Here is a 17,494-nt window from a genome sequence, read left to right on the forward strand (position 1 = left end):
ATAATGAACTGTTAAATCAACTATAGAATCACTATAGGAATGCAAGGGCCAACTATAGACGCATTACAATCGTTAAATTACGCACTACACTAAACATGATTTAAAACACAGTATTGAAGACAATGAGAGATCATAATATTCTCTATTCGCAAAGACATCACATAATTAACTTGTAGTCAGGAGTTACAACTTCTGACATCTCTAGATTATCAGTATTTTCCCTTAGCCATGCACGTATGCGACCCATATGCAAAGGTCGCGGTCATCATTTCCACAATTATTGCCCTGAGTACGCTTTTTCATATCAGAAAATGCTCTAGAGAATATTGCGTTCCATAAGAAAGTGATTCAGTAGCTGTTCAGGGAAATAAAATAAAATAAATAATCGCCAATGTGTGTCATTGAAGTGAAGTAACACGGAAGTACTATTTTCAGACGTCTGAAATGACTGTATGTGAGAAGTGCAATTACTACAGCAGATAATAATAACAATAATAATAATAATAATAATAATAATAATAATAATAATAATAATAATAATAATAATAATAATAAAAATAATAATAATAATGCATTAGGGCAATTCCATTATAATCCAATGCTTTGCATAAGGTCAAGTATCAAGTTTTGTGCAAATTAAGAGCATATATGCATTAGAAGTAGCAAATTAAAAACTTTTAATGTTTATGAAATATGGTTTTAAAGAAATTGCTACCGGTCATATTAATAACAGTGCCAGAGTGCTGTAGTGGTATCTGCTCTGAATACTCTCCCTACAAAAGACATGTTAATGCGGTGATAAAAATTGACTTATAAATATACGATAATTTTAGTAGAGAACAAATTATTTTGACAAGTCCCTGGAAAACACGGGAAAAACATCTTCAGGGCTGTCGACATTGGAGTTCGAACCAAATATCTCCCGAATGCAAGACAAAAGTCTGATCAGAATCCAATGAATTTCATAGAAACAAAGAGAGAAAGAAAGGCTGAAATTTTGTAAAGAAGTCTAAATCACAGTACGCGATTGATCATCTATAGAAATCAAAGATTACCATTTTAAATGGGATATACGGCTTTTGCAATAAATCAGAAGGAAGAAAATCTCTATTTTTCTCTTTTACACCGAACACTGAACACATCCAAATGTGTACCATTGACGTACTCAGCTCGAATGAGAAGAAATCCTTCTATATGACATTGAAACTTGTGGAGTAGCAACAATTAAACAATGCCAGTGTTAAAAGATGTTGTACAGGCGAACTTGAAATTAGAACGTTCCATTTGTAACGAAGAGTTTGTATAAAATTTCTGCCGTAGTATTATATCACTGCGGTAATAGTCCTTCCTTAGATCAGGCAATTGGATTTCGGTCTTTCACTCTGCATTATGGGCTCAAATCTAGATGAAGGCAAATAGAATTCAGCTGAACAATTGAACAATGCGGAGATAGGACAGGTTTCCCTGTCTCTTTCATTTCAGTACTGCTCCAGAATTATTCAATTACAATCGCACTGGAGATGGTTAGGGACCTCTGCTGCTGTCACACTGGCATTATTTGGAGCAGCACCTGTAAAATATATTATGTTATATTCAGAATTATTTAATAATATAATCAGCTATGTGGAAACTGATAAGGAAAGGAACGTGATTGTAGCGGGTGATATCAATTTACCAAATTTCAATTGGGAAGGTAACGCGAACGACAGGAAGCATGACCAACAAATGGCAAATAAGTTAATATGGGAAGGGCATCTGATTCAGAAAGTGATGGAAATAACTAGAGGGAAGAATATTCTAGATGTGGTACTGGTAAAACCAGATGAGCTCTATAGAGAAACTGAAGTAATAGATGTTATTAGTGATCACGAAGCTGTTTTTGTGGTAGTTAAAAATAAATGTGAAAGAAAGGAAGATATTAAAATTAGGACTATTAGGCAATACCATAAGGCTGGTAAAAAAGGCATGAGGGGGTTTTTAAAAAGTAACTATGATCGGTGGACAACGTTAAATAAAAATGTAAACAGACTCTGGGATGGATTTAAAGCAATTGTTGAGGAATGTGAAAATAGGTTTGTACCTTTAAAGGTGGTAAGGAATGGTAAAGATCCAATATATTATAATAGAGAAGTAAAGAGACTAAGAAGGAGGTGCAGGTTGGAAAGAAATAAGAGTTAGAAATGTCTGTAGAAGCAAGGAGAAATTGAAGGAACTTACTAGGAAATTGAATCTAGCAAAGAACTCAGGTAAGGATAACATGATGGCAAGCATAATTGGCGATCATACAAATTTTAGTGAAAAATGGAAGAGTGTGTATAGGTACATTAAGGCAGAAACGGGATCTAAGAAAGATATTCCAGGAATCATTAATAAACAAGGGAAGTGTATATGCAAGGATCATCAAAAGGCAGAAGTATTCAGTCAGGAGTATGTAGAGATTGTTGGTTACAAGGTTAATGTCCAGATAGAGGAGGTGACTAATGCTAAAGAAGTATTAAAATTTACCTATGGCAACCATGACATTTACAGTAAGCTACAAAATTTGAAATCTAGAAAAGCAGCTGGAATTGATAAGGTCTTGGGGGATATACTAAAGACAATGGGTTCGGATATAGTACCATATCTGAAGTACTTACTTGATTGTTTGCATGAAGGAGCTATACCAAATGAATGGAAAGTTGCTATAGTAGCTCCTGTGTATAAAGGAAAGGGTGATAGATATAAAGCTGAAAATTACAGGCCAGTCAGTTTGACATGCATTGTATGTAAATTTTGGGAAAGCTTTCTTTATGATTATATCAGACATGTTTGCGAAATTAATAACTGGGTTGATAGAAGGCAGTGCAATTGGACTTGACGAAAGAGTGACTGAATGGGTGGCTAAATTTTCAGAAAATAGAACTCAGAGAATTAGAGCAGGCTGAGCTTTATCTGTCCCAGTAATAATTAAGTGGAGAATTCCTCAAGGCAGTATTACTGGACCTTTATATTTTCTTATATATATATCAATATGTGTAAAGAAGTGGAATCAATAAGGCTTTTTACAGATGATGTTATTCTGTACAGAGTAATAAATAAGTTACAAGATTGTGAGCAACTGCAAAATGACATCGATAATGTTGTGAGATGGAGAGTAGGCAATGGTATGATGATAAACAGGGTTAAAAGTCAGGTTGTGAGTTTCACAAATAGGAAACGTCCTCTGAGTTTTAATTACTGCTTTGATGGGGTGAAAGTTCCCTTTGGGGATCATTGTAAGTACCTACGTGTTAATATAATGAAAGATCTTCATTGGGGTAATCACATAAGTATGATTGTAAATAAAGGGTACAGATCTCTGCACATGGTTATGAGGGTATTTAGGGGTTGTAGTAAAGATGTAAATGAGAGAGCATATAAGTTTCTGGTAAGACGCCAACTAGAGTATGGTTCCAGTGTATGGGACCCTCACCAGGATTACTTGATTCAGGAACTGGAAAGAATCCAAAGAAAAGCAGCTAGATTTGTTCTGGGTGATTTCCGACAAAAGAGTAGCGTTGGGAAGACTTGGGAGAAAGGAGACGAGCTGTTCGACTAAGTGGCATGTTCCGAGCTGTCAGTGGAGAGATGGCGTGGAATGACATCAGTAGACGAATAAGTTTGAGTGGTGTCTTTAAATGTAGGAAAGATCACAATATGAAGATAAAGTTGGAATTCAAGAGGACAAATTTGGGCAAATATTCGTTTATAGGAAGGGGAGTTATGGATTGGAATAACTTACCAAGGGAGATGTTCAATAAATTTCCAACTTCTTTGCAATCATTTAAGAAAAGGCTAGGAAAACAACAGAGAGGAAATCTGCCACCTGGGCGACTACCCTAAATGCAGATCAGTAGTGACTGACTAATTGACTGATTGATTGATTGATTGATTGATTGATTATGATTCCAAGGATAATAGATCATCTGGTCACAGTGGTATAGCGATTAGTGTTGTTGTTGTTGTTGTTGTTGTTTCTAGAATCCTGGACAGTGCAATGAAACGGGACTGATTCAACGTTGTCAGAAGTAATGCCACAAGGCATGAAGCAAAAGGGCCAAGTGGCTCGGACTGCAAAGCGCTGGCTGTCTGAGCCCAAGTTGACGGGTTAGATCCCGGCTCAAAAGGGTGAAAACTGAAGGGGTTCAAATAGGCCAGCCTCGTGTCGGTAGATGTACATGCACGTTAAAGTTCTCATGTGTTACTAAATTCCGTCATCTCGGCGTCTCTGAAACCCCTAAAGTAGTTAGCAGGATTTTAAAACCCATAACGCTATTACTTATTGAGCTGACCATATATATAATCGAATTCAACAATCGGGTGGCAGATACCTTGAAGCCGAAAATTCTACAGAGTCGCCAGCTTAAGGTACTTTTGACAAAGGCGACAGGTTCGAATTCGTAATGTCGTATAAAATCCATAAAAGCCAAGGCAGAATAAAGAATGTACTTTGTTCAATTCTTTATCTCTGAAGGTTAGGTATTTCAAAAGTACTGAAGCTGGAATTCGAATATGGAATGAACAAAAATCATGTGAGGAAAATGGAATAATTATATTCAATTATCACTTTCCATTCGTTACTTATTTAAAGCAATTTCGAACTGCTGAACTGTGATCAACATTACATTCCCTTTCTCACGTTCTTAACGTCATTTTGTCAAACGCAAACATATAAGGCACATAAGGCGGATTTATGCCTTTGTTGGCGAGATGTAGTGTTTACAGTGCACTATGTCTTCTGGTATGGGCCAGAATAAATTTGTTACTTTCATTGACCTGTCTCACTCTCATCCTTGGCTTTGACAATATGAAAGTGACTGAGGTATGAGTGATGCTAGTAATACCATTCCTTATGCAGCAAGTCCCTGTTATGAATGGTGTGATAACATCGCTCATAGGGTCGGTTGGTGCATGCATTTCAGTGGGCTTGGCAGGCTCATAAGTAATGGCAACGGCTGGCTCGGTGAGGAAAGCAACGGGGAAACTACCTCACTCCTCATTTCCCTAGTACGCCTCTTCAGTGACGCCTAGGCTATTTATGACAGCTGTTGGCGGAGCTGCAGAGGATCAAACCAGCCTTTGGGCTGAATACCCAACAACAACAACAAGGCGGATTTATTGGTTAATGAACAATTCCTTGTAAATAAGTGCAATATTAATGATACTTCAACTGTTAATGGTCACAATGGACCCCAAATTTCAAACTGAATAGAGATTTCTTAATATCCCAGTAAATCTAATCACACGGCCCCTAACATTTAAGCTCTCTTAATGATCACGATATCAGCAGGCACATGGAACTACAAACTTGCTTACCTGTCTAATCATCGCCTTGGAAGGCTACCGCTTCATGTCTTCTCATCTACAGCTGAGGACATATGTCTCCTAGGTGTCTGTTTTATTATTCATATTACACGCTATTGCCATGAATCGATGGCTGCTCATCCTCAGAGCTTCATTGAACATATCATTTCGATACTCAGTCTTAATTTTCTCATTACTGGTATCGTTCTGCCGATGTTTAAATTTGATAGTACCACTGATCAATCTCACGTCTTTCGTATCGTCACATTCAGCTCATGAAAAACAAATTTTGAATTCTGAATCAACTCTACATTCGATTTTAGACAACAGGATCATCGTCATCACAAAATGACGTAGCAACATTTTAATCCGAAAGGTAGTGTTCTTCTAAAAAAGTATAACAGAAAACAACTTCTTTAGTTTTCATACAGGCCTACATTCTTCTTCTCCTTTTTAAATACACATCTCTTATAGTTTGGTGATTACTTGTTTCACAACTGATGCCCATTCTTCTAGATCAATAGTTGCCGCCCTTCATATCATCAATCTGATTTTCCTGAGGTCTTCGTTTACACACACAATCTTTCCATGTCATTCAGGGTCTTTTTTCCCTTCCCCAACTAGCAGGCTTACCCTGGGACACACTTCTCACGCCACTTTCCCAATCTTTCCACTCTCCTGATTTGTATTACGGTAACACTATCGCGTGAACTGTATTTAACGCGCAATTCCTAATTCATTCTCATGTGCTGTTCACCGTCATCTCGAACTGATCCCTATACTTCTCTGAAAATTTCCCTCTCACATGTTCTGAGTATGTATTCATTCTTTCCAGTCATCGTCCATACTTCTGCAGGTCTTATTCCTTTACCTTACTTCACACTATGTTATCATCCTGAGAGTATGCATAGTCCAATTCCTTGAAAAGGACCAATTTAGATCAATCAAATAAGTGAAATACTAACAGGATTTCTTTCTGATCGTATTCCAACCTGATAAATATCGTCGTTCAGTAAGAGATCCGTGTTTTAAATTTATATCTAACTCAAAACGTGGCGCATTCCTTTCTTCTTCCCATGTATGAGGTTCCAGATTATATGCCAACAGAATTTCTGGGCCCAGACAGATTTTCTCATTTAATTTTCTCATTCCACTATTTCCTTTTCTCCCCTTCCACTGTCTGTTGACCGTAGTACTTTCTTTAATTTAATGCTCTTTCTTCGGAGCCGTTTTTTAACGTTGTTTCTACTTAGTGAAGTTGCCCTCAGTGTGTAATTTTACAGCAATGCTTGCTTTTGAAAGCATACCTTTGTTACTTTACTGAGATTCCAGTAATGAACTCCGGTATTCACTACGATATATTCTTGGGAACTTTCCACATACGATTTCCATGTAATTCGGCCTTTAAAAAACTTTTCACACTTCTCTGTCTGAAGAGCGACGTTGCGTCTAAAATATATTCTCAATGCAGTGATCTTCCCAACCAGAAATTCTCCCCAATACTTATCCATTCGGCAAGTTCAAAAATTCAGAATTAGAGATGAAATAGTTCATTATCGAATTGGTACTCATATCAACCCAAGTGCTCAAGTGAATAATATTGAAAAATAATTCGAAAAATATATCTGACACATGTAATCCCATACTAGCACAGCAATCCAATTATATATTCCTATTTCTGTTATATTAACATGTACATGTTATATTTTGTACATTGGCAATGAAATTCTTTCTCAGTAACTGAGAACCACATAAAACTTTGCTCAATCGAATACTTCCATGCCCCCTTCACGTAGTGAAAGCACTAAAATAATTCCAGCCCCAATTTCTTCCGATGCTAAATATAAGCCTATCAGTTCTTTAAAACAACATATTTGATGTAAAATATATTGCACTCTATGTCCTTTCTGATGAACAACGTGTCCAAATACACTCCATCACTATTATAGTATCTAATTCTTCTTGATTGTTTTTAGGGAGTCAGAGAGAGAGTACCTTGTGGCTGTGAACGTTACCTAGACGAGACCACACAGAATGTGACCACAGCCGTCTGGGTATAAGAACGAAGAGTTAGGAGTGCACTTCAAATGTCTTCTCTTATCCCAGAGTAACTGGCATCCCTACAATCAAGACTATTTTAGGTCAAACCTGCCCTTAACCCATGGCTCACGAAGAATGACATGATTACAGGAACTCACACCTCGAATTAATTCCCTTCAATTATTTAATAATATTAATAATAATGGTAATCATCATCATCATCATCATCATCATCATCATCATCATAGAGGAGAAGATCTAAATATGGGCTATCACTTTCATTCCGGGATCTGCAGTCGAACAGTTTTAGAACTGTCCAGGTATGACACAGTAAAGTACATCTGTGATATATTTGCTCTATGGTGTGAGGCTGAGTAAGTTGAAGATAGATTGAGTTTTCTCCAGATTATAATTTTGTAAGGCAATGAAAAATGTCTATATTGGGAAATATGGTCTGAACATGAGCTACCGAAATTCTTTCCAGAAAAAGTAGTAGTTAATAAAGAATAATGGACAAGGAAAAATCTAAAGACACATGCAAAAGAGACCAATTTAAAACGGAAACACGTCAACACTGGACAGAACCTACATACATATTAGAACACAAAAGCCAAGAACTGCATAGCCTGAGATATTTGAAAACTGAACAATATTACACAAAGTTTAACACTGGTGTTTGAAGTTTATTTATAAAAGTTACAAATGGTCACATCCCTTTCTGCGCCCGTACAATTCATGTATGCTCACATATTACACACAAAACACATCACTCGAAGTTCTCTTTTTTGTGTCTTCAGAAAAAAGCCCTTCACAAAACACGCTTCCTTGTCGTCCGGGTAGATCCTTGGAGTAGTTCAAGCTCGCTGTCCTCCTCATTCTGAGGTTTCAAAAGTGCAAAATCATCATCTAACTCTGCAGCCTCTTAGACCCCTTTCAAACTATGTTTTCCTACTACTGCAGCTACTCCACTGGTAGACACTATTCCTCCAGTTTGTGACTGTGAAACGTTTGATCATTTCTTGAGGTGGACCCCTTTCTTCTCAGTAGCAACTCGACAATCTTCCAATCTCAAACTCTTCTAGCCGTCGTCAATGGGAGGTTTGTCCAAAGACGTAGACAAAGCTTTTCTTGTATAGCATTCCAGTTATATAGGCTAACCCATATTTAGACCAACCTTACTAGCCCGTATTTGGACCAGTTGTGTGAGCACAATTTTAATTTTAATTTTAATTTTACGAGTATGCATTTGCTAAATTTATATTTTTATATATGGTGAAACAATTTGAATCACACGATATATTACACTGTATCTGAAGTAGGCCTACCTGGCTCCTAGCGATCAACTGCTGCTGTGTATTTACACAAGAACCTCGTTTATCAGGCACTCATTAATCCGGATCTCCGGTTTATCCGGATCGAAAATAATAAAAATGTATTTTTACTTGTACAGTATTTCTTTTACGGCGTCGACTCTTCTTGAATGACTTTTCCGCCAAGGAATGTTAAGGACAGGAATTGGAAGTAATTCGGCCACGTCTATCAAAGGTACCGTCCCGGCGTTCGCCTGGAAATGAGAATGGGAAACCGTGGAATACCAATCCCTGGACGGCCGAGGTGGGATTCGAACGCACACCCTTCTGAATGCAACGCACTATTAATTCAATGATAGTGAATTCGAAAATGAAACCGGCGCTCCATCAGAAGAAACAATGACTCATGGAGAGGCGACAATGCAGGTGGACAAGCTGATGACCTATTTAGAATCCTTGACTAAAAGCACACCGAAAATAACCACACATTACTTTAGTGCATAAAACAAAGTCGTAAATGTACGAAAAGTGATTTTATATTTTTTTGTACAATTGAAAGAAGGTATTACAGTACAACTTATGTTAATATATTATACTGTATAACATGTACTGTATTTGTTTTTTAAACTTTTTTCCGGATTATCCGGATTTTTTATAATCCGGATCAGTTCCGGTCCCGCTTAATCCGGATAAACGAGATTCTTGTGCACTTTGTTCCAGAGTAATGTTCACATTATTCCCACCAGGCTACAAGGGCTAGACCCTTGTCGGTATTTGACTTTCTCTAATAATAATAATAATAATAATAATAATAATAAGCCGGCCTGAGTGGCTCAGACGGTTGAGGCGCTGGCCTTCTGACCCCAACTTGGCAGGTTCGATCCTGGCTCAGTCCGGTGGTATTTGAAAGTGTTCAAATACGCCAGCCTCGTGTCGGTGGATTTACTGGCACGTAAAAGAACTCCTGCAGGATTAATTTCCGGGACCTCGGCGTCTCCGAAAACCGTAAACGTACTTAATGGGACGTAAAGCCAATAACATTATTATTATTATTAATAATAATAATAATAATAATAATAATAATAATAATAAAGCCGGTCTGAGTGGCTTGGATGATAGAGCGCTGGATTTCTGGGCCTAAAGTGGTGAGTTCGATCCCAGTTCATTCCAGTGAAATTTGAAGTTAATCAAATAAGTCTATGCCACCCTCGCATGGCAGATTTACCGGCGCATATGAGAACTTCTGCGAGAAAAGGTTTCGAAAGCCGTAAATGTAGTGAGTGGGGCGTAAAATGAGTAACGTTATTATTACGATGGAATAGTATATTATTATGTGACTGAAATTAATTCGTGGTGTGAGTTCTGATGGTATATACCAAAGCAATTGAAAGAGATGGTATGTAAGTTAATATCAATAGGCGTAAATGCTTTGGTATTCAGTTATTTCTGTAATTAAGCTGCATTAATTCAGCTTTACCACTTTTTTTTGCTACAGGTTTAACGTCGCACTAACACATCGAAGGTTTTCGGCGACTCAAGGACGACAAAGGGCTAGGATTGGGAAGGTAGTGGCCGTGGCCTTAATAAGACAGAGCGCCAGCATCTGCCTGTTGTGACAATTGGAAACTATGGAAAACCATCTTCAGGGCTGTCGAATGTGGAATTCGAACCCACCATCTCACAAATGGCTCACAGCTACACGATCGTAACCGCAAAACCAACTCGCTCGGTTACCGTTGTTTAACTGCTTTAACGCAATTATACGAATTTCGGAAATGGCTGATTGTATAGGCCTATAACTTATAATTTCTTATTTTTAAGCTCATTCAAGTAACTTACATCGTCTCGTTTTACACTCTTCGTTTGGTACAAAATAACTTAACATCAGAAGTGTGATTATACATCTGGATCCATTACTGCCCCGTTCTTCGCATCTCCTTTATGAGCAACTCGAATGATGTTTAGTCTCCGAAATACGTCCACAGATACCGATTGATTCTGGTCTAATTTAGAGATCGAAATATTACCGTCTCCCAACCTACTCTTCAGTCAGCGCCAAGCTGGGCGAACTGGATATAGTCGCGGCAATCAACTGCTGCCACCTACCGTGTATCATACGAACATCCGTGTGTGTAGCTCATACTGCAGCATGGACGAAAGAAAATACGCTACGTTAGTATACGAAACTTCAACAATACTTACATTGTCTCTCTCTCTCTCTCTCTCACTATGTCAGCTATTCGACTGGTGTTAGAATACAACAGTTACTTTATTTGTTCTGAAAGAGAAAGAACGTACCTATTGATATATAACTTCACATACAAATATTCAATACTTCTTAGTTAACAAATTGAGCGAGTTGCTTACGCGGTTTGGGTTACGTAGCTGTGAGCTTGAATTCAGGAGATAGTGGGTTCGAAACCTTCTGTCGGCAACCCTGAAGATGCTTTTTCAGTGTTTTCCCATTTTCACACCAGTCAAATTATCCAGCTCTAAGTTACCTTAACGCCATGGTCGATTCCTTCCTAGTCCTAGCCCTTTCCTATTCCATCGCCGCCACACGCACTGTCTATCGGAGCGATGTAAAACAATCAGAGAACATTTTTTTAACGAAATATCGAAAAATAATCAGAATTCGTATTTCCGTAGGTAGCTCCGAACTAAAAACACAACAAAAACACATTCTACTACAAATGTTAATTGATCATATTCACGTTCGTATCTTATTTAACGTAAATTCACAGTAAATCATTAAACGGATTCTGATGTCATGAACTTGCATAAACAAAGAAACGATTGAACTATTTTGGTTGTGTTATGTACGGGAGTAAGACAGGTTTATAACCCTTCAGTTATAATTTATGCAAGACGAGCATATACACTAATTTCATTAGCCTCAATCACCACTTTTACAGCTGAAAAGATTAAAGCATTTTGGAATTTGGGGGAAAGGATACTGTATTCGCTAGTACTCTTTTAATGTCTCTAATTTGACACATACATTAGTCAGATGAAGTGAAGATCACATAATTCTCCAAAGGAATAAATAAACCCTGGAACAGGCCATTTTGTTCCTTATTGCAAGAAACCACGTAGGTCCACTTTAGAAAAACACCTGAGACTGTCAGACATTCTACCACAAATGTTATTTGATCATATTCACGTTCGTTTTCCCCTCTGCACCTTACCTTGCTCAACTAGGTTATTGGTATGATCAAACATTTTCGTATTTCCTTTCTCTGGTCCCAAAGCCCATGTCTAATATGATGAATTATTAAGCCAATATTATCAAGATAAAGAATAAGATGGAACTACTTGATATTTTTACTAACTAGTGAATTTATTCCACTGATGATTACTGATGTCCGTAGAGATGAACCCTTAAGTTCAACTCAGAATGCAATATTTTGCAATGCATTTACCTATATTAGTAAAATGATATGTTCACATTCACATGAAAGTAATTTTAATAAATGATCCATATCTGGCGACCTGCGTGTCACAGTTAGATAGTTGGCTTTCTGTTTTCAAGGTATCAGGTTCGAACCCAACTGAGGTCAGAGATATTAGAGAGAGTTTAAACACAACAATACTGTGTTGTTTCCCTACAACAGATAAAATAACACCTGAGAGACAACATTCTTACACCTCGGTGTCTTTTAAGATTGTTCACATTAAAATAAATAACATTATAATTAACCTAACCGTACTGATCTTGCTGTCAAGCACAGCCGGTCTACTTATGCAAAAGTCTGCTACTTCCAATAACACACAACTCACAAGGTAATTTACAATTATGTACTTTCACGTAATGGTAAGAGGAACGACGATCAAGCTAGAGCTTAAATATGTCAGAGATATACCGCAACATTTCGTGTTTGAACAATGATAATGTCTGTGTTCAAATATGCATGCAATATTTGTATCCATGGCATTACGTTAGCAAAACATACTAACTGAATGGTGAATTCTTCATTGTGTATACTAGCAACACTAAATATACCAGATTTAAACATAATATGTCCACTGAAACAATTTTCATGAATATATGACATGTTAATTGCCCTTTACACTTTACCCTGCCCATGAGGGGATCACGACGAGTTATGCTATGGCTGAGTTATAACTGCAGTTAATGGAAGCTATTGCTAATACATAGTGATTTACGGACTTGATTTTCAGCTTAATTTATAAGGATATCAATACTGATCATTTAATATGATCTGGAAAGCAAAACCTAACCAACTTTTAAAAATTCATCTTGTCCTTGTCATGTATTCAATAACCATTTCCATGAAACAAATATATAATGACAGTTGCTGAAGATGTAGGCTACAATAGTTTACAACATATCTGCACTCGGAGATAGATTAGTTCTGACATAGGCCTATCTCTAATGGCGCATGAAGTACGTTACTGTTTAATTTATTCGCACTGAGAATGAAGTAAGCTGTTAAGATATTTCAGTGAAACAAGGAGGTAAGGAGGCAGGGGAGGAGGCAATGTTTCTGGGAAATATTTCATTTTCCAAACTTTAGAATCACTTATCGGAGATTTAAGGGGAAGAATTTGGTGTCACAGTGTCAGGGGAAATCATGGAATGAAACGTAACGAAACGTTTTTGAGTTCATCACTGTAGAATTTACTCACGGGCTCGTTCCGACGATATAAATAATACATGGACTCCAGTGGATTATTATAGCCACGTTTACACACCTACACAAGTTTCAACATGCGACAAAGAAAAGTAGCCTCAGTACGTGAGGAAGTATTTTCAGATATTCTATATGTACGAATACACTTAAGTAGATTATAATCGTCACAGGAAGTTGAGATACAATTATCAAGCACACAACAGGGAGTAATATACTTCCATTTTCATCTCTAGGAAGAGTAGCAAGTCATTACAAATACGGGAAGATACCTGACCTACAAAAGAAACTAACTGCGTACGTTAGACGGTTCTTGACATTTCTTGGGATATGGCCACTGTGGTAGGACGGAATAATACGAAACGCTCAAAATATTCGTTTCACACTATGCGGACACACACTTCTTCGCTGATGAAGATCAAGTATGGACGCTGAAATCGGAACGCGTTTCTTCAACATTACTATCGTAAGTACCATAATGAATAAAATAGGCCTACAGAAATCTCATTTAAACGATTTTCAGTCAATCAGAACGTAGTTTCACCGAAGTGGTGTATGAAAAATGCAATCAATCACGAGGTTACAGGGATGCGTAATTTAGTTTTCCCGGAAATGCCTATTATCTTCATGCACTCATCTCTTAGTTTACTGTTGAGATATTAAGGGAGACCAATGGATAGTACGTAATGCTTCGTTTCTTCCAGCATTGCCCGTTCTCACACCATACATTACGTCTACTGTCATTTATTCGTCACGTTAGCAGTGTTAACAAGCGAAGTGACAGTATTATGAGAGCGATTACTGAATTAGGCCACATCATGTTTTAGAGTAGCAAAGATGTTCAATGCAAACATTCAGATAATTTTACATTAGTAGCTCCTCATTTCTTCCATTTTTAACTGCCTGCCAAGTTTCAATGGATTGTGCGAAAAATGTTTATTTTTAAATGGAAGCTGCATATTTTAGTTCCAATGAACAGCTCTTCCCTGCAATTCAATATACCGAATGAAAAGCTGCCAAATATAGGTAGTAAGATTTAATTCAATGGAGGTTTATGAATATTTTATATTTTTAGAGGCAATGCTTTGTACTAACGGTTGTAATTAAATTGAAAACAATAATAGTGATGAAGATAATGATTCTCAACACAGCTAACATATAAAAAAACCTGTTGTCCACTCGTTCACATACAAAATTTGAGCTATTTTTACATTTCCACGGTCTTGTAAAGAACACTGTGTATTCCATAATATTTCAAGCAGATTTAACATCATGTGATTTTGTTAACGGCGCGGGTACTCCGGTAACGACTCAAATGTACTCCACAACCGCGCAGCTACGTTCAGAGCATTATGTCTCATTCCACACATTTTCGTAACAGAACCATTAAGTACTCAAACTATTTATGTTTACTCCCTCTCAGACTAAACAGTTCACGTGAAATACGAAGGCCATGACTTTTATTTGATGCGTCGGCGTTATCTAATCTAAGCGTAACATAATCAGGGAGTAGATGATATGTGGTGGGAAACGGAAGTAAGTGCTCCAATAACAGATATATTGTAGTACCGGTACTATCAACAAACGTTTATATAAGATAACTCAAGAACTTTAAGTAAGGTTGAATACAATTATTTCTAACGCCAAACAACATAATGGTCATCACACAGCACCACACCTTTCTTAATATAACATGCACTACTTGAACTTCATAAGTTTTAAAAAGTTGATAATCTTTCTACTTCAACGTTTTCACGTACGTGAAATTATTTAAATTATTCCAGGCAAACTGTACTCCTTTATAGGTCTATTCTACCGAATTCGCAACTCGTACGATAAGAAATACAATATCAGTATTTTCCTCGTGGACATAGAACTGGGCTCAAATATATATTGTCACAGTCTATGTAAAATGATGCGGCCATTCACTCTCGAAACATCATTTAGGATTTGACGAACAGGCGGGACGTCTCTAGTTATAGTATGCAGCCAATCTGTCCGTCTCCATTCAATCTCGGTACTTAAGAACTAGAAGATATATTATAATGGAATGTGCGCGTAGTATTTTTTGAACGTACATTGCGCTTGAATAACAATATTTTAAAAATTACTTGAAACGCAAAATCCAATAAATTTGTTAGGAGAAAAAAGTGCACATAATACACAAAGTATAAATCGTCCATGACGCTATCACACACAGTAGTAATGAAGTAGTTTTTAATTATTACTCACCCCAGCATTTGGACATTTTCCGTCTAAGATGAGCCCGGAGATGTAGCCCATGTTTCTGTACTTGATGCTGCCATTGAAACACATGTGGATATTCTCGTTGAACTTAGCTTCGATATCATGCAAGCTGTACACACACACGGCTGAGCGGGCTTGCGGTTCATTGGTAATACCTCGGCTAGGTGCGAACACTCCTACCAGCACGGGATCCCCACGCAAAATTCCGAGACTCATGGCTAGGTCCGCTCCCGCTTCAGTCACTTTGGCATCCTGAATCAAATTGTAGTTTATAAAGCTGCCAGGACTGCTTGGATCTCGAACCAAGCACTGAAGAGTTACCTCCGTATAACTGTCGTAGTTAGCATCACTTATACATGTCCTGCCAAGACGTGATACGTATCCCAGTTCCTCCTGACCTGGTAAAGGAGACTGTTTTTGCACAATAACAAAATAAGCGAATTCACTTGCATTAAAACCGTACACATACTTAACAAGAAAATGATCTCGATACTTGACATCAATTCGAAGAAGAGACTGTTTGGAAAATGAGTATTCTACAAATTTTAGGTCTGTTAGACTGCGACTCGAGATCGCGGGAACATCATGTCGATATTCTCCGTTGTTGGTAAAAGTAGTCCCTACGTAAAGAACATTGGACGGCGTAGACCACTGCTTGTAATGTTCTGGGCCAATAAAAGCGTACGTAGAAGCGATCTCATCATTAGCGGCGATACTAATCGGAATAAATTCGGGTTGATGCGTAATATTGTGCATCTTATACTTCTCACAAGCCCCCTGAGAAAGAGATCCGCACACGATCAAAGTAGAGGATTTTGAATCCATCACTAACACTTTGTTCACATTATCCATTAGTGTTGTTTCAATTGGAGAATCACACCCCCTTGCGTGGCACTGTGGACTGTCTTTTCGTGGGCCTGTAATCACAATTCCTTCAACTCGCAAGTTTGCGTCTAGCTGCAGAAGACGATTCACTGCACCCGCATAAACTCGTCCTGTTCTTCTATCCACAGCCAGATGGGTAAACCTCATGGACGTATTTTGCGCTTGAGCTGTTGGGTATTGGGCAACGATGTGGTGGATGGTTGGAGCTGATTGTTGGACAGGAGGTGAGCCGGTACTGCTGCTACCGATGGCGACCTCCAAGTCTCCAGAAGCGAGGACCACAACTCCTAGGCCCAGGCTTATCACTACCAGGGCGCCTACGATGCCCATTCTTCCAGTGCTGCAGCTAACAGGACACCACCATCACCAGACCTAAAACACAACAAAATAAATGAATATGGAGCATTTTTCTAATTATGAGATATTTGAAACATTACACACAATTTCTCAAGAAGAACGTGTTAAAATTGGTCAAATTTTCTTCATTCTGAGGAGATTCCTACTTGTTAACTCAGGATTTCAAATATATGAAGACTTTGAAATATTTTCCGAAATGTGCGAATAATCGCATTGATAGAGAAATATTACACATAGTTAATACATATTTTTCAAATAATATGTTTTCATTGGCTAAGATTTACAGATAATTAATTGCAGTAGAGAATACATGCGACTGGGATAGATAAAAAGAAAGACACTAACAGGATGTGAAATAAAGTCGCTCTAAGTCGCAATTTCTATATGAAATGCTAAGTAAGAGTGCCAGGCATTGCTGCAGGATAGCTGCTTGCTCTTCATACCGGGCGAAGAGATCCACTAGTTGGCTAGGCAGAACGGAGCGGGGCAAATATTGGCCCAGTAGCCAGTGGTAGTTGGCGCGTGCGCAGAGCACAGGCCGCACAGCGAGTCAGGGCGAAGCGAGGCGCAGGAAAGCAAAGCGAGTAGCAATAGTGAATCGCACACAGCGCCAAGCACACGAGTGTATCCGGCAAACACACGCCAGTTCCGATCAGACACTGAAGCCGGCGGCTAGTCCGA

General features: G+C 38.0%; 1 protein-coding gene across 2 annotated transcripts in view; it reads right to left on the reverse strand.

Annotated features, from left to right (window-relative positions):
• The window catches only part of PlexB (plexin B), a 1,268,238-nt gene that overhangs the window by 1,239,394 nt on the left and 11,350 nt on the right, over positions 1-17,494 (reverse strand). For both annotated transcript variants that reach the window (XM_067140856.2, XM_067140855.2), the window contains exon 2: positions 15,557-16,828. In XM_067140856.2, coding sequence (XP_066996957.2) covers positions 15,557-16,786 — 1,230 coding nt within the window. In that variant the 5' untranslated portion in view covers positions 16,787-16,828. The remainder of the gene's footprint in view (positions 1-15,556; positions 16,829-17,494) is intronic.

This window comes from Anabrus simplex, chromosome 2 (genome assembly GCF_040414725.1).
Source record: "Anabrus simplex isolate iqAnaSimp1 chromosome 2, ASM4041472v1, whole genome shotgun sequence".
Classification (NCBI taxonomy): Eukaryota; Metazoa; Arthropoda; class Insecta; order Orthoptera; family Tettigoniidae; genus Anabrus; species Anabrus simplex.